Genomic DNA, 22,398 nt, shown 5'->3' on the forward strand with positions numbered 1-22,398 from the left:
ACGGCTTTAAAAATGACCCACTTAAGTCTGAGTGGCAGTGCACAGGAAGAGGGGAACTGCAGACTCACAACTGCAGACAACGCGTAGAATGATGATGACATTCATGTAAATGTCATCTTGTGACAGACATTTTTCTTGGGCGAGTCCACAGGGGGAATGTGCCATGCTGAAGTGCATAACTCTGCTGAAAATTCCTCGGATGTCTCAGACCGTTCCGGGGAGAAAATCAATTTGTACTGTCCCTCTGCTCACCGGGCCCCCGGAGTGGTTATCGACCGGTGGCGGCTGGTGGGATTGCGGCCCAAATTACATTTATATGAACTGTTCGAGGGGGCGGCACGGTGGTGCAGTGGTTAGAACTGTTGCCTCTCACCTCCGCCATGATTCCTTGTGTGTGGAGTAGCATGTTCTCCCCGTGTTTTCATGGAGATTCCGCTGGGTACTCCGGTTTCCCCTCGCAATCCAAACACATGCTGAGGTTCATTGGAGTTGCCAAATTGCCCGTAGGTGTGAGTTTGTGAGTAAACGGTGTGTCCATGCCCTGTGATGGGTTGGTGCCCCATCCTGGGTTGTTCCCTGCCTTGTGCCTGTTGCCAAGGGGATGGGCTCTGGATCCCCTACGACCTTGAATAGGATAAGTGGTTACAGAAAAGGGATGGATGCATGCACTGTTTGAAAACAGAGCCGGCTAGAGTCTGCATTGCCTACTAAGGTTGTGGGTTCAATTCCCACCCTCAACTCAATGTGTGCGGCATTTGCCTGTTCCTGTGTTTGTGTGAGTCTCCTGCAGTTTGTCTTGTTTCCCGACATGGTGAGAAAACATGCAGTTTAGCTGAATCAGTGTCCCAAAGTTGCCTTGGTGTGTGTGTATGCCCTGTGTTGGACCGATATCCAGTCCAAAGCGTACCCTGACTCATGCCCTGCGTTTTCTGGGACAGTCTCCAAGCTCACTATGACTCTTCGCTGGATAAGCAGTTCTGAGAAAATAGATGAATGGAATGGTACTTTCCTACACTCATCTCATGCCCCAGCGAATGCCTAGAATACTTGTGGGTCAAATGCAGAATTAACCCAACATAATACCGTAGGTAAGACTACAGTCAGACCACTGTGACAGCAGCATGTGATGTTTTTATGAGATTTGAAGAGAAAAAAAAATCAACACTGCGTGGAATAAACTGAGATAGCCTATTATTCTTGCCGAGCTTGGCGATTCTGTTATGTCCAAAAATTACCTTTTTAAATACATTGGTTTTATACCCCTCTAGATAAGGCAGCTAAATACGGCAACAGAAAAACACTGATTCAGTAGAACTTCATATAACTAATATAAAATATCTTCAAAGAATCAAAATCGTGTAAGACATTTGAACAGCGGTAACCGTTTCGACTGCAAGAACCACCGACGTTTTATATAGTTATGCACCGTTAAATACAGCTGAATTCTCACACACGGAGGAGCAGCCTACAGAGAGGCCGTTAAATGGGAATACTGGGATTGGAGCAACAGCAGAAATAATTTTGTTTGTTTGATTCGTAGAAATAAATCATCTCCGTGCTATTTTATTATTTATTATCATTACATGCAATTTGTTGCATATTTGTGTATTGTTATTATTTATTGGCCAGAAGGCTAAACCTGTCGATTAACTAGGCTCTCCCGCTCTCCCTTTGGAACAGTTCATTCTGTACACAGTGTGCTATTAGTTATGCTAATAGTAATGAAGCTTCATTTAAAAATCCCCCTCCATCTCCAAGGGGCTCATCCTTACGCAAGTCCCAGCGTGTGGAATTTCCCCGTCCTTGTGCTCATTTGGCCTCCGTACCTATAGGGGGCACCATCGAAAAACATTTAGCAATATAGATACTTCGATATGGAAAAAAACTGACCATTCTAGCCCAGTCAGACAAGATGGCGGCGTCTATGACAGCTATGAGAGCTCAGCATCTTTCTTCTGTTAATGATTTGGTACCGGACTGGGTCCGTCAGGAAGTCAGCACCGGGGTGAGATTGTAGCTCGTCAATTCACCAGTGGTTTTTCTTTTAGTTTGGCGAGAAAGCGATTTGTGGTTCGTGTTTATCTGCACTTTTCCTCACGGCCGCCGTTAAATGAGACAGCAGATATACTAGCTTGAAAGCTAGTCTGCCGCCTAACACTTGCAATCAAACCTCATTCAGAAGCTTCAACTAACGTAGTATACAATAGCCGTGTAATTCACGTACAAATTATTCGATTGTTAGTGTATGGTTTTAATACTAGTGTCTGTGATAGAATAACTTTATGGCTCTATGAGAGTAATACTGCCCGGGACGTTTAAAGTCTCTGCAAACGATGTTGTTTATAAGTACGTGCAACGTGGCGGGTTACATAGTATTAATAAACGTAGTATTATGATATCGCACTATATTTTACGAGATGACTGACATTGAGATGCATCCTCTATATCTGTGCAACTTGTTGTCTTAGTTGGCGAATATCCCACAATATAGTCGCTATGTCAATGTAATTATTTTACCAGGTGCTATCAATATCATCATTTTTTCCCGAAGACGTGCCTTGTGATTGAATTGTACTATTTAAATAACTTTGCTTTGCCTAGACAACAATCATGGCAGTCGAATTTGAAGGAGGGGTGGTGATCGGCGCCGACTCCCGAACGACCACTGGGTAAGGGATCTGAATAACACGATCCTCCATGTCCATCAGGTGCTGAATCCCCGACAGCTCCTATGTTTGTAATTGATATTTGCCTCACTTGTATGTGGCATTGGACAAATGCACCCGTTAAATATGTACATGTAACATCAATGTCCTCTGCCTCTTTCCTTTAAACCAGGGGTGTCAAACTGCAGTCCTGGGGGCCGGAGCCCTGTGTAGCTTAGTTCTTTCCCTGTTCCACCACAAATGATTCAGCTCAACTGCTATGTGGTAATTAGCACAAGAAGTTGAATCAGGTGTGTTAAACGAGGGGAAACCCAAAAATGTGCAGGGCTCCGGCCCCCCAGGACTGGAGTCTGACACCTGTGCTTTAAACTGTAATGTATGTAGTAGTGTAAATGATACAGATGCTAATTAATTTTATTATTCTGGAATATGAAGTGTGCAAACGATGTACCCCCCCAGCCACCCAGCCCAGATCACCCTGTCATTGCCAAATTTTAGACACATCAAGGTTGTTACTCAGTGCGTTATCGAAATATATGCTGATGCAAAGACTTAAAATTCCCCAAATAAGCTCATCATTCGTTTGCTGCATTAATGGAAATGTGTCCAAACACATCACGCAGGGTTTGGATTGTTTGAGCCCTTCAGAAGCTGATCATTTGTCTGAAGCGTGTGCGATGGACATTAGTGCAGTGCTCTGTAACGTTCGATCTGGGCAGTAACCCAGCTTTCTGCCCTGTGCTGCTTGGCGTAGGTTCCAGGTCTCCCCGTAACCCTGACCTGGATGAATTTGTTTTGTAATGTTGTATGTCATGTGGTTCTCCAGCCCTCACGTGTGGGTTTACACAGTGTTCCGTGCATCTGCCCCCCCCCCCCAGAGCTTACATCGCTAACAGAGTGACGGACAAGCTCACGCCCATCCACGAGCGCATCTATTGCTGCCGCTCCGGATCCGCCGCCGACACCCAGGCCATCGCCGATGCCGTCACCTACCAGCTGGGCTTCCACAGGTGTGCGACCACATTCCCCCCCCCCCCCACCCCGGCCGGGAAAACCCTCTTATATACGCTAAAGAACTTCCACAAGGCTGACATGTCAATAGTTTGTAGCTTCATGCCATGTGCGTCAGGCTTAGTGCAGCGGGCGACGGAACCTTAACACTTGCACAACGGACATAAATTAGGCAGACGTGGGAAATATAGATACTCCTCACTTATCGACCTACCTGTTTAATGACAGCTTGGACTTATGAACAGCTCTCTGACCAGTCGGCATTGTATGATGTAGAAAAACTTTGGTTTCTGTTCTCTTCTGGTTGTTCTACTCTGTAATTTATTTGGGTTGGCGAAGGATGATTATTTTGATATGATGCATATGCTTTGTACTGTGAGATAGGGAACCGCCATTAGCGCATAAAGCATAGACGTGCGCAAGCTTTAAGTTTTCCTGTATCATACTTTTCTTACGTCTTCGAAAGCAACGGCTGTAACCTTTTTACTTGTTCCATATTTCAGTTAATATGTATAAGTAACTTATTTATTTTCCAGACGCTGTTTTAGTTCAGCAATGTGCAAAAAGACGCTAACGGTGTTTCACTGGATTGCAGTGATGCTAATTTGCGATACATGCCTATATATGTTAGCCTATCTTTTATTTGTAATTCCGTTGATAATTAACATTTGCACTTACCGGCCAGCTTGTTGTAGGCTACCTTTGCTGTGCTAGATGAGAGATCCCCTAAGAATGTTCTGTGTTTGGTTTAGTACAGTTTCACTCATAGATTTTCACCTGTCGCATACGGAGAAAACTCGTAGCGGGAACAGCGCACTGTTTAATACAGTATACAGTACACTACTGTATAAATATACTGAAAATACCAGTACGGTATGTTTGAAATATCAGTACGGGGCAGCTCCTCACTTATCAACCAATTCACTTAACGACCTAGTCGTAGGATTGGAACTCTGTCGTTAAGTGAGGAGTGTCTGCAGATCCAGCTTTGGATTGGGCAGCGGTCGCCGATACTGATTGGTTAAAAAATGCCTGGATCAGCCCCCATTCTGACCGTTGGCTCAGGACATGGCTGATATACGTGCCACTCATTGCCCCTCCTCTCGGCCTCTCCCCCCACTAGTATCGAGCTGGATGAGCCCCCACTGGTGCAGACGGCTGCCAACTTGTTCAAGGAGATGTGCTATAGATACAGGGAGGAGCTGATGGCCGGGATCATCGTGGCCGGCTGGGACAAGCGGTGGGGCGGACAGGTGGGTGTGCAGTACGGATGGGTGATGCCACTGCTACTAGAAGGGCATGCACGTGACGTCACTGCAGCCGAAGTCACTGCAGCCGAAGTCACTGCAGCCGAAGTCACTGCAGCCGAAGTCACTGCAGCCGAAGTCACTGCGCTCACTCCCACTGAGTGGCAAATAGACTGAGAGGCAGCGTTAGCGTTCGGCTTGAATGCTGCAAAAAAAAAAACCAAAACATTGGAAATATAAAAGACCTGTCGTGCGATTGACTGCACATAGATTTAACATAAAATAGGACATATCTTTTTAGAGACTGCCAAAAACGAAATAGGTAAGTATGGCACATGGATCGGTCACATATGGCTGATACCCGATCCATCAATTAGGTCTGGATGGGTGCCGATGCTGATCCAAATACATATTGGATTGGGGCATCGCTTAAAATGATCAGGTGGAAAAAATTGTATATTTTCTCAAAATGAAAGATTCAATACTGAATCGATATTTCGTTACCGATCTGCAGATCCTTAGCGTCCTTCTAAAGCAGTCCCATCCCCCCCCCCCCCCCCCCCAGGTATATACGGTGCCCATGGGGGGCATGCTGGTGAGGCAGCCAGTCTCGGTGGGCGGCTCTGGCAGCTCCTACATCTACGGCTTTGTGGACTCCAACTACAAGTCCAAGATGAGTAAGGAGGAGTGCCTGAAGTTCGTGACACAGGGTAAGTGGCAGCCGACGCATCACTCTGCCGTATTTCTGAGTCCGCTGCCTGGGTTAGGCACCTAGACGGCTCTATCTCTCTGATCTCAAACCTGGTTTCTCTACGTAGAGTTGTCTAGTGGCTGATGAAATGCTCCAGATATTGCAGAAACTAGAGCCACATTGCATAGTTTGACAAATGGAGGCCTTTCTGCACAGCGTGTTCTGCTTGAGTGTACAGATGGATGCGGCCCCTCTGTATGAATCATGGTCCCTTTTATGCCCCCTCCCCACCTTAGAAATCCTAGAATTGCCCCTAGATGAATGATACCCTCCTGATGGTTTTTCATAAACAAGAAGAAAAATCGCCAGCAGTAGTGATACCTGGGGATTGTTAACCTGAAATTTTGATGACTACTGTGTGTACCTTGGTCAGACTTCAACCAGACTGCCTTGCGATCACATGTTCGCTCTGGCTCTGCCCCCTGCCTGCCAGACCGTCCACCTTGTGCATGACTGGTCTGATATTCCTGCCTTCCTCTGACAGCCCTGAGCCTGGCTATGGAGAGGGACGGCTCCAGCGGGGGGGTCGCACGCCTGGCCACCATCACCGAGACGGGCGTGGAGCGACAGGTCATTCTGGGGAACCAGCTGCCGAAGTTATTCAGCGGCTGACCTAGAGGGGGCGCCAGTACCCGACCACTTCACCCCTGTCCCATGTTGTTGTTTAAAAGCCTTTTTTGCTTAGTGTTTCTTTGGCACGATCTGTTGAATAAAACACATTCACGCTACTAATTTTGTTGAGTCTCATTGTGAAGATGTTTGTGGTGGCAACCGTGGAATTAGACTGAAATTATAGTCATTAAACGACCCCACCCAGCACTTAAACCTAAACGCATTTTGTTTTTTCCCAATTATACAGCTGGCTAAGTGTTTTTTCCCCTCGTTTCGGCTTTCATGAGTAAGGCACATTCCCGTTTGGGCTGAGTCTAATTAGCGCACCAGTGCCGCTGCATGATCCGGCTGAGGATCGCATGCTCAGATTTGTTCCCATCTTCGCCTCTGGAGAAATGACTTCATGCCAGTATGTTGGCTCCACACCACAACTTCATCATGGCCATAATAGAACTGTCCCTGCTAATGGAATGTGCTTTTGATAGCTTTGTGAATGGCAGGACCATACAGCTATATAAAAGTACAGAGCTTACTGTTCTTTTTGCATATTAAGAGCTGGTTATTGTTGAGTTGGGTACCCTTGGTTATGGGGTTGTTTTGTGCAATTCAGCTGTATCTTAGTTAGTCATGTTATAACCTTAATCCTTTCAGTTCTATGGTGGATGAACTTCGTGGTACTTCATAATTTTTTTTATTTTATTTTTTTTTAAAAACCCACCTTGTTAGCTCAGTTAAAATATGCCCAGGTCACCAAGTTAAATGTCCGTAATGGGCATGGAGAGAGACCCCGACCCCTGTCAGGTCTGTAGATAATCAGCAATGATGGTGATCTTGAAGATGCTTCTCCATACCTAGTGTAAATGAACAGGGAGGGTAACAGGTCCAAACACACAGCTGTAAGGATGACCCACCCAAACGTACGTTCTTGTACAAACAAGCAGGCGGTCCAAACATTCCCGAGACCGACCCGTTCAGGTTCGCCTTTATTTATGCATTGTCACAAGCTCAAATGACCACAAACTTTACAACAGTCCTGCCTTCTTTCAGACAACTGATAAAATCAATGGGAGAGAAAAAAAAAACATTTAAATGAAGGACTCAAGTAACAAAAGGAAAATGAACATCAGCTCATGGGGCACTGAGACACAGCGGGGGAGGGGGGGGGGGGGGGGACTTATTTTGATATATCCAAGTCCCAAGACACAACTGCGGATCGCCTCGCTCACACTCTGTCTCTCTCTCTCAGCCGGATGTAAAATCCACTCATTAGAAGATAATTCATATTGCCGCCTCTTTTGCTTTGTAAACCTTAGATGGCAAGGAACCTTTTAGGGGCAGGAGGCCTTAAATCGGCAGGCCTTCCCAGCCGAGACACACCGAGCAGCATCAGCAGTGTGTTAGCTCATTAGCATAATTAAAAAGACGAGAGAGATCAAAGAATTACGGAAGAGTGGAGAGCAAATGCAGTGAACGATTAAAAACAACTCCCATTAAAAGTAAGTAAGTAAAGCCAGAGAAGCCTGTTTTGTTTAATGTCAGAAACACAACAGGAAAAAAGTAGAAATGTCAGAAACACACTAACAGATTGTCCTAATACAATAACAGAAAAAAAAAATCAAGAGAATGAAACGGTAATATTTATTTAACGATTAATTTATAACATCTGTAAAATGAGGAAGGGGATGGAGCAGCTGAATTTATTACGGCGAGTCTGTCTCCCCCCCCACGTCACTCTCATCCGCACCTCCGTCCTACCGCACATGTACAGTACTCGTCAAGTCAGTGGGGTGCTCCTATTTAGAAAAGGTCTGATCCTCGTCCTCAGGTTTGCGTTCACGATACGCACATTCCTACACTAATTCCGGAAAAAGCATTAAAAAAAACACCCACTTCAGTCAATGCGAGGGTCTTAGCCAGGAAGACCGGGACAAACCATTTTTATGCCCTGGGGGGTAATTCTCCTGCTGTCTGCAAACCCTTTCTGATAGGTCTGAATCGTGGGACACTGAGGGGAGGGAGGGGGGGGTTTCACATTATCACAACACTTGTTTCAACAGAGTCTCACTCCAGCCTTTTCGCCTCTCCTTGCCTTATAGTTGTGTCAGGCACAAGTCCTGCAGTAAAGTCCTCCACACAGAGGGGGGCGCACTACTATTTCCAGAAACCAGCACATTTTAACAACAAATGGGTAACCTGAGGTGAAGTCAACCTTTGGCAGATAACGCTGACTACCCTAAAGATCACAAACCCCTTTAAAACCCCATACTTATGCCTGGCACTTGTATTTTACTAAACATTCACAGACCAGCAATAACTAACCCATCTCTCATCCTCTGACCAATTACAACTAACCTTTAACACTGATAACTCTCAACAGCATACAGCCACTAATGTATCCTCAGCCCATGACATTTGGCACCATTTCCACTGGCGTATTACACTTTCTCCGTCACATTCTGTGTGCTCTTCAGCCTTAAATGATAGCATGATTCAAACCCACATACCACCCTCTCTCTCTCTTTCATCTGGCTAACTCCCCCCTCTCCCAGCCTGCCTACATGCCCCCGGCATGCAAAACATGGTATACAGCCGTAAAAAAAATTGAGACCACTATATTTTTTTAAACAAATCTGCATTTGTTAATCCTGGTTTAATCCTGGTTCTGCTGGCAGAAGGCTACGCTGAGCAATGAGTTGCTTCCAGGTTCATCATTTGTAAGACAGTAGGACACAAGAACAATGTGAAGCAGGAGACACTGGGAATGACCAGGAACCAGGTCAGGTAGAGGGCGGAAGTGACTTTCTGCCAGAGATGACAACTTATACAACAGTTTCTCAAGAATCGTAGGATGACATCAAGTGACCTTCGAAAGGAATGGGAAACATTAAGTGCAGGTGTGAAGTGCACTGCTAGGACAGTTAATATCAGTCCTTGAAGCAGGACCGAAGACCCATAAAGCAAAGAAGCCCTTTATCAAGGAGAAACAGAGAATCTCCAGACTGCAGTTTGCAAAAAAAAATTGAGAAATGAGTGCTGTGTTCTCAATTTTTTTCTGCGGCTGTATATATGCAAGTGCAAATTGCGGTATCAGTTCCAAATGGACTCTCAGTAAAGTGAATGACCCCAACGGTACAGAGACCTACTGAATGCGAGGAACCTCTATAACTGGCAGCCCACGCCATCGGCCCCGGGTGATGATGTCACCTCAAGGGGACAGTGTGGAGAGGTAGGGCACGATTGCTTGCATCACGCTATAGGTTTGAGTGTGCTGGGAACCTTGTGCGTTTTAGTGTTCCAGAATGCTATATGTCACCATTTCCCGTGGTTTCATTTACGGAAGAGGTTCATCCCATCTCTGTTCTACATCCCCCCTCGTGTTTTATGCTAACCAAACCCAATCACCCACAGTGCAGAGCACGTCAATCAAAGCCCCCACCTGGTATGATGATTTATAACCTAGTGTTTTTTGCCCCAATGGACAGATCAGTGAGATTACCCTATTCATATCCTAATCGTTTGAGGTTTCATTCCTAAACTCTTCAGACTGTCTGAGATATTTCTACAACTCTGAGATCTCCAGAGATATAAAAACCCACCGTCGTGCAAGGCAGCCTGACAGGTTACAGCAGGTTCTCCTCCCAGGCCCCTCCTACAAACGCTTCGCCAAGCTGCTCTCCCACGGATGGAAGCGGCCTGCACTCTGCCACCTGATTGGCTGCCACACACTGAAGGCCTGAACCCTGCTGCCAACTGATTGGCCATGGGAACCACGGCTCCAGAGCGGTCAGAGAACATCTCAAATTCAAAAACACCCTTCCAAATAATATACATTACTAAAAAGATTCAAACAAAAGCTAAAACAAAAGCAGTGACTACTACTGCTGCTTTGAAATAAAATTTCACCATCCTTCCCCTCTCCTACATGCAAACCAGTCCCAGGGACACTAGCTTCAATGATTATATTGTTAATACGAGGATTATAAGGTGCGTCAAGGAGCTGAGGTCTTTTTTTTATTTTTTTTTTTTTAACCTGACCCATCCAACTGCAACCTGAAGGGGGCAGCATTTAACAAAAAAAAAAAAACACGATTAAAAAAAAAGGTTAACATTTTACACAAATGACATGCAGTTTGGTGGCAAAGGGCTGGTTACAAACCGGAGTCCTCTGACACCCCCAAAACTGCTTTCTTTGGGTGCTTCAGTAGCTAAAACTTCAGCGACGGTTTCAACGCTCCCCCTAGTGTCCGCTTCGGACACTTACGTCTATATAAAACACGTATACAGACTGACACGGAGAGAGCTCTCGAGACACACACACACGCGCACACACACACACACGGAATCTGTGTAAGGCAGCACAGTCGCATCACACAGCGACGCTTCTACCTCCCAAACACAGAAACCACAGCGTCCAATCAGTTACAGTGTGAAGAGGTCATGTGTCTGAGGTCGAGGTCCACAGCCCAAGGGGCCGGCGTGCTCCGGGTGCAAGCGTCTGGGGGGGGGGGTAAAGCCAGGAAGTGTAAGTACTGTTAATGTAGAGGAGACACTGAGAGGGCTGTCAATGTCCCACCCCCGCGAGATCCAGGGCCCCCCACCAGGACAGGACAGCGTCAAGTGGAGCCATAGAACTCATTTAAAAACCAAGTTAAAGTCCCCGTTATTTACAAATGCATTCTGCCTTGTTGGTTTAACAGTGAATGGACACAATGCTGCGTGACACGTCGCCCTCTCATGGCCAATGTGAGTGCTGCCCGGGTAAATTAAGTGCTTGGTTTAGATGTGTGGTGAGATCGCTCAAACCTAGCCCCCCCGCCCCCCCTGTTATGACATCATGTAGAGAGAAAAGGAGAAGGGATAATAAGCAGTATATAGCAAAGGGGCAGACCTGCCCACAAATTTGTTGGGGGAGGGGGGTGTGGGGACTGATGATTGCTGTCCGGTGCAGGAGGTTTGGCGTTGGGGCAGGATGGGGAGTGATGGATGCTGGGTGGGGGTGGCACCCTCAGACCGGAGTCTCCCTGTTCTTCAGATCCGGGGCGCTAAACTGCCTCCGCATCCGTGGGGGGGTCGTGTAACCCGGGAATTTCTGGAGCTCGCCCGTGCCAGGGTGCTCATGGGGCGTGTAATTCTTGGGTGGGGGTATGTCCCCATCGAGGAAGCCGGTGCCCCCCCTGTGAACGTGGTGCTGCTGCTGGTGGTGGTTGTGGTACGGGTGGTGGTGATGGTTGTGCATGCCAGGCTTGCGTGGGTTCTGGAAGGATCCATCCTGGAGGAACGGGAGCGAGTCCCGCTCCTGCGGCCTGGGCCCAGGCCCGGGGGACTGCCGGCGGTAGCGCGGGTGCCCCTGGCGGCCATGGCTGAAGTTGCCGTTGTAGTTGTGGTTGTTCAGAGAAGACGAGCTGTCCAAGGAGTTCCGGCGGTACTGCCGCGGCTGCTGCTGATGAGGGAACGGCGGGTTGCCATGGTGGTTGTTGCCATAGTTACGCTGCTGCCATGCCCGATGGGGGCTAGGTGTGCGGATACGGTGTTGGCCTCCGCCCCCCGGCATGGCATTGGGCAGAGGTATGGGTAGCTGGAAGGGGGGAGGGAGGAGGGGCATGACAGGGCCTCCGGGGGGGGTGGAGGCAGGCGGTGGGGGCGAAGGGGCGTGTGGGGCCTCCATTCCCCCAGCCTGGCCCTGCAGCTCCTCTACGGCCTCCCCCTGGCTGTCCTCGCCGCCCCCCAGGCCCAGCATGAATGCGGCAGCAGGGCCCCAGGAGTAGCGGTGCTGCGGGTTGCTCTTAAAGGGGAAGCGCAGCTTGCACTCCTGCGGCGGGATGAAGCGGCCCATTCCTGGCAGGAAGGGCCCCTGCCCACCCACCCCCACCCCCACGCCCACCACCACCGGCCCTGCCCCCCCGCCGCGCCGCAGCCGCTTGGTGATCTGCTGCTGCTGCAGGTTCTGCAGCCGGATCTGCTCCTGCCGCAGCCAGCGCAGGCGGCCTCGCCGGAACGCAGGGTCCTCCTCCATCAGCTTGGTGATGCGCTCCTCCTTCGGGAGGTCTCCCATGGAGCAGTCATGCTGCTCCTCTAGCTCTCTGGGCTCCTGCTGGAACTCCTCTTCCTCCTCAGCACTGCCATCATCCTGCAGCAGGATGGACCAATCACTTACTACTAGAAGTCACACCTTTGCACTGTTCGACACCGAACAGATCAAAATGCATGCATTTAGTAATTTATTTACTGTAATTTAGGACTAAAGGATGCATTTTCACACACTGCAAGATGAGTGAATTGGTGTGTCTAAATTGCAGAGTGTCTGTGTGTGTGTGTGATGTGCCCTGTGATGGACTGGTTATCCACATGAGGGTGTCTGTCAACCCTGTTCTCTCTGTGACCTGGGCTAGGCTCCAGTCCTGCCCCCACAACACGTTATAGCAGCGCTTTTCAACCCAGCCCTCGGGGACCCCTCAGCCAGTCCACATTTTTGTGCCCTCCCAACTCCCAGCACACCTGAACCGAACGATCGAGAACAAAGCGAACGATCGAGAACAAAGCGAACGATCGAGACTGAACTAAACAACACTGAATGCCTGGTATAGGCGTGCAGGGAGGGAGCAAAAAAGATGGACTGAGGGATCCTGAGGGAGTGAATGTGTGTGTGTGTGTGAGCGCGTGCGAGTCCCTGCAGTCACCTGAGTCCCGATGGCGGGGATGATGCTCTCCATCTTGACCATGCGGTCCCTCAGGGCTCGGATCTCCTCGTCCTTCATGTTGTTCTGCAGCTTAACCTCCTGCAGGATGTCGGTCAGCTTGTCGATGTGCGCCTTCAGATCCCCCACGCCGGCCTTGCCGCCCTCGCCGCTCCCCTCGCCCCCGCCGTCCAGGCCTCCGCCCTGCTCGTCCCCAATGCCCACCGTCTCGCAGACGTCCCGCGCCACCAGGCGCCAGTTGTCGCGCTCGCCGGGGTCCCGCTTGCCGTACATGCGGCAGAGCTCCTTCATCTTGACGATGGCCAGTGCCTCGATCTCCTGCCGCGAGTGCCGGAAGTCGCCCAGCGCCACCTCGTAGCAGATCTCCTTCACGGCCTGCAGTTTCAGGTCAGCCATGGTGAGGCGCTGCGGGTCCTTGCTGATGCGCCGCCGCTGGGGGATCTGGTACACCCGGATGGGCTCCCGTTTCTTTCCACTGCTGGGGAGGCCACAGCGTTTCACTATAGTCTGCACCTGGGGGGAGGGGACATGGGGATGGTCAGTTTACTCTTTAAATAGCCCCGGCTTGAAAATCATGGCCATTTGTTGCTTAAGTCCTTCCTCTGATTTATAGTTCATCACTGTTATTGTTTGTCCTGGCCTCAGGGCCTTCCTGGGGACTCCTTACACCTCCCCTATTCAAATCTGGCCCTCAATTCCAAATCCAGGCCTTGTTTTCAGTTCTCCCAGACAGTGTGGCTAATAATTACTGATTCTGATTGGCCAGAGGCTTCACATCAGGCTCGCAGGTAAAGGAAGGCTGGAAAACCAGCAGGGCTTGAGGACTGTGATTTCAAGAGCTCTGCCTTACACACTTGGTACAAGCTGAGTGCCACCAGACTGACCTCCAAACTCTTATTTTTCTTGGAAGGATAGAAGGAGCATGGTGACATGTTGAGATCATTGGCATTTAAGTTTTTCTGCCCGCCTGCCCCCTGCCGGCCGCCCCGCCCCGCCCCCTGCTGCCCGCCCCGCCCCCCGCCGGCCGCCCCCTCCCTGCTGCCCGCCCCGCCCCCCGCCGGCCGCCCCCTCCCTGCTGCCCGCCCCGCGCCCCACGCCCCGCCACTTGCCTTGTTGGCTGGCAGCTTCTCCCTCAGGGAGGAGATGAGTCTCCAGCTCTCCTCGCAGGAGCGCTTGTCTGAGTCGTCCCCACTGTCAGAGTCAGCATACTGTCCGGGGGGGGGGGAAGTGGAAGCGACAAACAGGGACTTTATTTTGTTTTGCAAAGATCCAGAAATACCATAAACGGAAGAATGAAAAACTGATGTCATCAACTATATTCAGCATATAGTCTACTATCAACAGACAGGCTCATAACCCTTGTTTTTGTGTGTGTGTGTGTGTGTGTGTGTGTGTGTCCTCTTCTCACCAGTCTCTGCTGCTCCAGCAGCAGATCCGCCTCCTCCTTCTCCCGCCGGTACTGACTCTCCAGGTCCTGCAGCCTGCAAGACACAGAGTCCCTGATCAGTTTGGGGATCCGTCGATCCACCACGGTCCCCTTCCCTGCCATGGCTGGTTACCTTACTTACACTCTTAAAGTGCCATTAGAGTACAAACAGCAGCTCCTGCATCCTTCCCAAATCCACCACAGAGGGTGTGACAGCTTTGGGGGAACCTACACTTCCCTCTCTGCCTCAGAGGCTGGTATCTGATTTTATTAATTGATTTTCCCATTTATCCATCCATTTTTTCATACATTCATTTCCCCATTCATTCATTCCTCCCTTCCTCCATTCATTCCTGCCTCACACCTAATCAGAAACAAAGCTCATCACAAAGCATTTCCCTCCTGCTATAGATCAGGCATAATATTCCAGTTTCGGGGCCAAAGACTGCTTTCAGCACAGTGCACAGACGCAGGAACGGGAACACGGGCGTCTGCGTTTTCAGCTGGGGCCAGAGGAGCAACACGCAAGGACCCATCAAACCAAAACAGGAGGAATAATTCACTCAGAAACAGTCAAACTCTGAAGCCCTTTTTCTCAGTTTAAGTGTCAGTGTAATTATTGCGTTTTGCCTTTGTGGGGCAGTATTCACGTTTTTTCCCAGGCTCTTTCACACACCACACCTGAGGCAGTGGGGGGAAGGGGGGGGCACAACGCTCACCTCTTCTCCATCTCAAACTTGATGTCGATGCCCTGCTTCTCCAGCAGTTCCCGTTGAGCGTAGTTCCAGTCCACTGGCTCCCCCTGCTGCTCAATGCAGGCGCTGCGCTCCCGCTCCAACCGCGCCTGGTCCGGGTGGTTGAAGCGGAACACGTGGTTCTTTCCCATCACAATGCGGTTGCCTGAAGGAAAAGAAAAGAAGGTATGTTTAAGGGTTTTTTTTAAATTTCGGACTAAGAAGCAAGCGTTTGGCTCAGTGGGTTAGGGCCCTGTGCCTGTGATCGGAAGGTTGCCAGCTCGAATCCCGCGGCGGACAGACGTTGGGCCCCTGAGCAAGGCCCTCAGCCCCCACTTATTCCAGGGTCGCTGCACACTGGCTTACCCTGCATTATGACCCCAAAGCTTGCAGTCATCTGTGTGTATGTATATGTATATTATTGCAAAAAGTAGTCAGTCTGGAAGAGATACAGCCCTTGCCAGTGCAGCAGATCCTCTAAACATCCTCCTCAATGTGCGTTTGCGTTTCCTGTCATGTGACTTTTGAGATTATCCATTCCGCCTCCCACCCCCAAGAGCACCAGCACTCATTAGCGTGAAAAAGGTGGTCACACTCCCAACTGTGCCGCCACTCCGGTCCCCCAGGGGGCGCCGTTGTCGCACCTTGTTTCAGCACCAGGGGCTCCGTGATCTGCTTGCCATTGACGTAGGTTTCTGCCCCGTCCAGCGGTTCCAGGGTCACGTCCACTGAAACGTGGGGGGGCAGAGGGTGGTTAGCGAAGGGCTGACAGACAAAGCCAGACAATCATCACATCCTGGATGGAGAGCGAGGACAGGAACTTTGAGAGGATGAGGAGGGACAGGAAATAGGATGGTGGGGGGGGGGGGGGGGGTATGGCTGATGTCAGCATTTTTGAAAGCAAAACAATACCTGACAGATCCCCAGAGCGCTTTACCGGGAGAAACAGAGAGACAACGCGTTACAGCGGAGTGTGTGGCACCCCTACTGGACACCCAGAATACTACAGCCCTGCCACGCATATCTGGGTGGTACAGTTCTCGACAGGTGGTGGGAGGAGAGGGGGGAGCTCACCTCCTCCGCCCTCATTAACGCGGCTGTAGAAGATGCAGTGCTGCTCTTGAATGAACTGTCCGCTCAGGCGGATGTCCACCTCCTTGCGGCCCACTCTGGGGGGGGGGGGGTCAAGGAAAGGGCAGGAGGGGTCAAACCTGGCCAAGGACTATACAGACCACAGAAACCTCAGCATGCATGTGCGCCCGCCCCCTCACCTTGTGACGCCGTCTTTGATGTAATACAGCAGGCATTCTGACATCAGTGGGTCCTCGTTCAGGTTCACCAGGTGTGGCGTCTGTGGTAAACGGGACACGCGGGATAAGCCGGAGAACGGGCACGCCATCCGACCCATCAAGGCGGGGGCGTTCTGACCCCGCCAACGTGCCAGTCACTCACCCCTTTGGGGGAGAAGACCCCCACCGTGCCACCGTCCTCCCTGATTGACACGCCCATCTCCGCCAGCAGAGCCTCCCTAAGATGGGGGAGGCGAGAGTGAGACACCGGCAGGAGGGCAAGGTGGGGGAGGGAAGGATCGTGGGGGGGGTGTTTACCTCTCCAGACGGATGGACTCCGTCTTCCTCAGCTTCTCCTCCCAGGTCTCATTCAGCTCGGCGATGATTTTTTCAGTTTCCTTAAAAAAAACGGAGAAATTAATGGAAACAATGTTTCGGGTTCAGAGAGACCCGGGGCACCAAATTCGAGGACACCGAGGGGACGCCGGGTCGTACCGCCAGCATCTCCACGGCCTCCTCCTTGCTGATGACCACCTGACCTCCCTGGAACTCGTCGGAGGAAGCGGGAACCTCGCCGTCGGCGATGGGTTCGGACCCGGGGGCAGGGGGATGCTCCGAGTGCTCTGCCTTGTTTCCGGGGGAGGGGGCCGCGCTGGCAAGTCCTGCACCTGTGGCCTGGTTGTTGTTCATCTCGTAACCTGATTGGGAGGGGGGAAGTGTGTATTTGTGTGTATTTGTTTGTTTGTTTGTTTGTATTTGTTTGTTAGTTTGTTTACACGCACCAGCAGCAGTGAGGAGCTCGGAGCTCAGGCCCTGGGAGAACAGCAGCTGCCGCAGACGGCTGACTTCCTCCTTCAGCTCGCGGATCAGGCGCGCGTTGGGGTCCTCGTTGATGACGGCGTTGCAACGTATCTGTTTGGCCCGGTCTGCGTATCTATGGCGGGGGGGGCACAGGGGCTGGTGATACAGGATTTACATATAAAAGTGAACACATCTGCAAAAGAGACGGAGGGGGGAGCTGTACCGGAGGGTACTGAGGGTCTCCTCGTAGTTGATGTCCGCTGGGCTGAGGGCAGCAATCATGGCAGTGCGAGAGTTACCACCTGACAGAGAGGGAGAGAGTCAGAGCGGGTGAGGGAGTCAGGCCTGGGGGAGAGGGTCAGAACTGAGAGAGAGAGAGGGGGGGGGGCGAGAGAGAGAGTCAGAGGCGGAGGGGCGAGAGAGAGAGTCAGAGGCGGAGAGGCAGAGAAAGAATGTTTCCTACCAAGGTTTTCTTTGAGGAGCCAGGTTAGTACAGAGTCTCTGTACGGTATGAAATCTGATTTCTTTTTTTTGCTACTTTGCTGAAAAAGAAAAAAAGAAAAGGGTCTTCATAAGAGCGCCGGTAAGAGAAAGAGCTAACATGCTATCACTGCTTGCACCTGAGAACTGGATGTATTTCACTGTATTCAATGCAGCAATCAAATCCAGTGTGTATAAAAGCATCTCGATTTGGCAGGACAGACGATGCTGTGTGGCTCGTTACTCAGAAATGAAGCCACTGCATCCGGCAGCCTCCCCGACATCCAGGGACGACGGGCTGCCCAGATCCATCCATCCATCCACTACCCAGGTCACACTCACCATTTCAGCCAGGGCAGAGATGACCTTCCCCAGGGTCGTGAGGGACTTGTTAATGTTGGCTCCCTCCTGCAGGGGGAGTGACAATAAATACTTTACACACCGTAATCTGACATCAGAATGTAGGTACTGTGGGAAAAATATGTATGATCTACGTTCACGCTAAACTTCACGCAACAAAACATTTACTTCCATAATCAAACCATCTTGATCTGTAGGCCGACAAGCAAGATGAAGTCACCCTGTAGCTTCTGGTGTGTGGAACCGGTCAGTTACCTGCCTTAATCTAATCAGAGCCTGGGTATTACGCCATGGTGAGATATGGTTATGGTGGACGCAGAGGGATCACACAGGAGCAGAACCTCACCTTTAACCTCATGCCTTTCGCTCCAGAGGAGTCAGCGCGTTCACTTCCTGCCAGATCGACCAGGCTTATCTTACTGACCTGAGAGAAGCAAGGGTGAGAGGCTGTGAGCACAAGGGGCGTGACACCTCAAACACACACACACACACACACACACACACACACACACACACACACACACACACACACACACACACACACACACACACACACACACAGACGAATGGACAACCTTCTCCGTGTCCAGGTTGGTCATCTGGTCGTGGCGTCTCTGGGTGAAGACGATGGTGAAGACGGCGTGTGAGCGGCTGCTCGTCTCATTCATGTTGGTAGCAGCCACTGTCCTGAGGGGCGGGAGCGGCTCAGAGTCATTCTAGGGTGATCGAAGGTGTCCCCCCCTACTTCACAGCAGGCAACCATCTTCTTGAGGAATCGTACCTGTCCTCATTAATTCTAGACACTGCATGTGGTCTTTGTGGACTTCACTGGCCACTCCCTTAACTCCTCCCACTTCCCCCAACAGGCCACACCCTCCCTCCCCTTCCAACACCCTCCTTGATTTAGTCCCACCCCCCTTGCATGTTGCACCTGGCCTTGTTCCCACTGTCCATGAGGTCGGCGATGTCGTCGAAGCTGGTGACGGCCAGCTTGGAGAGGTCCTCCACATAGGGGCCCATGATGGGGTGCTCCCTCACCCGCAGGTTGCCCCTACTCTTGGGGTTCAGCAGGTCCCGGACGCGCTCGCAGTAGATCTCCATGTAGGACACCTGCCGACACCGAGCCACCGTCACCAACTGTCACCTACACACGGCTCGGTGAGTCACTTGCCACGTCTCGACGGGTCTGACCTCCACAGAGAAGGAGAGATCGGGGTTGGCGTTGTCCACGGTGCGCTTGAAGAGGTCCTCACAGAGCTGGAACATGACGAGGACAAAGGCACCGACTGTGTTAGAGGATGGGCTCACTGACAGCTAATATACACAGGCTGGACTTGTCCCAGAGGAACACCGGTGTCCCCCCACCCCTCACAATGAGCCTAATGTCAGTTATGTCCCCAACCTGTGGTATGATTCCCTGCTGGTCGGGCTCCTGCTTGCCCATCATGGTGTAGGATTTGCCGCCGCCCGTCTGGCCGTAGGCAAAGATGCAGACGTTGTAGCCCTCGAAGGCGTGCAGCAGCATCTCCTCGCCGATGTCCAGGTAAACCTGCCGCTGGGAGGCGAAGCCCGGCTCCTCGGCCTGTGGTGGGGGGAGCAGCCCCCAAGTCTCAGAGCTGGAGGAGCCCCAGGGTGCCTCCGCGAGCACGGCCATCTGCTCCCCTATACACTCATCTGCCCAACTACCCATCCATCCATCCACTCATCTGCCCATCCAACCATTCATCCACCCACCCACTCATCAAACCACACATCTCTCCATTCATACACCCACCCATTCTGCCCATCCATCCACTCACCTGCCCATGCATCTCTCCATTCATACTCCTACCCCTCCATCCACTAATCCATCTACTCCCTTAGCCACCCGTCACAACCTAAGTGGGACTTCCTTTATCGCGGTGGTGTATACATCCAGGTAAACAAACAATGGCTAATCTCCAAGTCTCTCAGAGACCCCCTCTTCACCTCGTGTGACACGGTCTCTTAGCAACACCAGTCTGGTGACAAACCCACCACCCCGCCGGCCCTTCAGCCCCCGCACAGCTCACCGAGGTGTGAGACCAGTAAGAGTAGTCAAAGGTGAAGGTCTTGGGCGTGTCCTTGGGCTGCTTGGGGTTGGAGATGCCTGTAGCCAGAAAGGGGACAGCAAGTCTGTGATCAGAAGTATTACACGTCGGATGGATCATGCAAATGAGCACAGAAGCACCTGGGCACAATGTTCTCTCACACATCAAAATGCCAGCAGATCATGGGTCTTGGACGCTGCAGCTCTTGAGCTCAGTCTATGAATTAAACAACGGGCCGCATTCCTGAAGGAATATCGTATGGAATGATGGAAAGCACATTACATTTATCTGACACTTTTATCCAAAGCGACTTACAGTAGGGGGCAAGGGTTACGATTTTGAGCGTGCCTCCTAGGATCTGAACCCATGACCCTCTTTTGTTAGCACAATGCTCTCCTTGTTGAGTTACAAGAGCTACAGTCAATGGTTCTCAACATATTTAAAACACAAATGCCCTTTTAATATTGGAACCCAAAACCGCCAACATTCTGGATGCACATTTTTGTCAATGTTGCAGTTTTCTTTTACGTACAGATGTGGGTTTTTCAGGACCAGGAGCATTTACCAAAAAAGGACAGAAAGTACAGGGTCTTTGTGTCCCCCTCTGGGGAGCTGGGTGATGGCATGTCCCATGAAGACAACCGTGATTCGCCTCATTTGACAGGCAGACTGAGAGACGGAAACCAACCAATGGCAGCAAAAGAACTGATAACAGGGAACCCGCCTTGTAGACAGTGTATTTAGGGTGGCAAAGCATATAATTAATGGATGGAAAGCTTTGTGCTCAGATGGCTTATTTATACTGGTGAAAAAAAATGAAGAGGTACATCCCGGAGAACCTGCGGATTCAAGGCTTATTTGGACAGCGAGAAAACACAGATCTGCAAGAAACATGGGGCTTAAACTGCTGGACCAGATCCCGGGTGGGGGGGGGGGGGGGGGGCGCTGTGAGTAAGGTACTTAACCTGAGGCATCCTGGTGAAACACAGCTGCACAAAAATAGGCATTGAAAAGATAAATAAAATGAATAAATAATAAAAATGATACATATTCTTCCTCCTGTAGCTAAACAACTAGAGCACTGCGCTAGGAACACAAAAAGATCAAAAGGTTCGAATCCCGGGGAGTACACACAAATTATAACCCTCTCTCGTATGTCACTTCGCATAAAAAACGTCAGATAAATAATTTAAATTGCTAGGAGGTGCTGAATGTTAACTGGTCCACATCTCAACGGGCAGGGAGCCGAGGCTGTGTGTCCCACAGCCAGCGGAGATGCACCAGTAGCTAGGTGCAGTTATGGATACCAGGGAGGAACTGTTGCGCGCGAGAGGCCTTGTTTTACATCACGTGAAGCCGTCTGGTTATAGTCCGACCCTTTCATCCACAAATAAATAGCATATAAACAGAAGCAGCCTTCCCCGGGTAGGAGCAGACTTTCTGGGTCACAAGCTCCTGGACATGGCGGTCCAGAAGAACCTCAACAGTGAGTGCGTGTCCATTCAGGTCCAAGAGAAGAATTCTAAATAAGGATTTGGCTGGAGTCTATAGGAGAGGCCCTGGAAAGAGTTTCCAGCCAATAGAATGACTGGGTGTGGTGCAGCGAGGCATGCTGGGAGATTAAGCTGGAAGATCAAGGAAGAAGGTAGGTGGGGTGGGGGTTTACAGACGTACGCAGGACTTGAGGCCACTGGAGGGGGGTGGCACTCGCAGTGGCATGCTTCCCAGAATACACGTTTGCTATGTTGAAGCCTGTTTTCATGGAGACGGGACAGCAGAGAGTTCTGGGTTATTTTTAGGTGAGGGGGCACAACTGGCCCCTCTCCCTTCCTCCTTCCTCTCACTCTGGGGCAGTGAAACAACACTGTCTAGCACACAAACCCACCCCGACACACACACCCAGAAGTATGCGGGAAATGGATCGCCGACTTGGAGCAGCCAGAGGGGGCACAGTTTGGCCCACGCTGGTTCCTCACACATGCTCGCCACACGGAGGGAAGGATATGGGCCAGGGCGTCACAGAGGCCGCTCACTCGCCCGCCTCCCTGCATTCCTCTCCGCGCCGCGCCCAGCCAGCCTCCCCTCCCCCTACACACTCCCCTCTCGGCCTACATCCCCGGCATGCCTGCGCTCGCAGGAGAACTCGGCCTTCTGCGAAGCAAACGTCCCGTACCGCGAACGACACATCACGAAGGAATTTAGAGGTTCGCTTCACGGACCCATCCACCGGGCAGCCGGGCTGCAGTTGTTACAGATC

General features: G+C 50.9%; 2 protein-coding genes across 2 annotated transcripts in view; one reads left to right on the top strand and one right to left on the bottom strand.

The window, feature by feature from the left end:
* Window positions 1-1,848: 1,848 nt before the first annotated feature.
* Window positions 1,849-6,403, top strand: psmb6 (proteasome 20S subunit beta 6). Its single transcript, XM_023803477.2, has 6 exons — window positions 1,849-2,005; window positions 2,602-2,669; window positions 3,545-3,676; window positions 4,801-4,930; window positions 5,490-5,634; window positions 6,160-6,403. The coding sequence occupies exons 1-6, from the start codon at window positions 1,913-1,915 to the stop codon at window positions 6,285-6,287; spliced, it is 696 nt and encodes a 231-aa protein (XP_023659245.1). The 5' UTR covers window positions 1,849-1,912; the 3' UTR covers window positions 6,288-6,403.
* Window positions 6,404-7,240: 837 nt separating this feature from the next.
* kif1ca (kinesin family member 1C, a) overlaps window positions 7,241-22,398 on the bottom strand; it is a 28,096-nt gene continuing 12,938 nt past the window's right edge. Inside the window, exons 3-23 of the mRNA XM_023803476.2 lie at window positions 20,124-20,200; window positions 19,475-19,654; window positions 19,264-19,329; window positions 19,004-19,182; window positions 18,648-18,759; window positions 18,419-18,496; window positions 18,055-18,120; window positions 17,696-17,774; window positions 17,456-17,534; window positions 17,214-17,365; window positions 16,927-17,129; window positions 16,750-16,829; window positions 16,595-16,670; window positions 16,414-16,493; window positions 16,217-16,311; window positions 15,787-15,870; window positions 15,128-15,308; window positions 14,391-14,463; window positions 14,092-14,190; window positions 12,965-13,495; window positions 7,241-12,414 (exon numbers count right to left, since the gene is read on the bottom strand). Of these exons, the coding sequence (XP_023659244.2) occupies window positions 11,293-12,414; window positions 12,965-13,495; window positions 14,092-14,190; window positions 14,391-14,463; window positions 15,128-15,308; window positions 15,787-15,870; window positions 16,217-16,311; window positions 16,414-16,493; window positions 16,595-16,670; window positions 16,750-16,829; window positions 16,927-17,129; window positions 17,214-17,365; window positions 17,456-17,534; window positions 17,696-17,774; window positions 18,055-18,120; window positions 18,419-18,496; window positions 18,648-18,759; window positions 19,004-19,182; window positions 19,264-19,329; window positions 19,475-19,654; window positions 20,124-20,200 (3,692 nt within the window). The 3' untranslated portion in view covers window positions 7,241-11,292. The remainder of the gene's footprint in view (window positions 12,415-12,964; window positions 13,496-14,091; window positions 14,191-14,390; window positions 14,464-15,127; window positions 15,309-15,786; window positions 15,871-16,216; window positions 16,312-16,413; window positions 16,494-16,594; window positions 16,671-16,749; window positions 16,830-16,926; window positions 17,130-17,213; window positions 17,366-17,455; window positions 17,535-17,695; window positions 17,775-18,054; window positions 18,121-18,418; window positions 18,497-18,647; window positions 18,760-19,003; window positions 19,183-19,263; window positions 19,330-19,474; window positions 19,655-20,123; window positions 20,201-22,398) is intronic.

This window comes from Paramormyrops kingsleyae, chromosome 24, assembly GCF_048594095.1.
Source record: "Paramormyrops kingsleyae isolate MSU_618 chromosome 24, PKINGS_0.4, whole genome shotgun sequence".
NCBI classification, from domain to species: domain Eukaryota; kingdom Metazoa; phylum Chordata; class Actinopteri; order Osteoglossiformes; family Mormyridae; genus Paramormyrops; species Paramormyrops kingsleyae.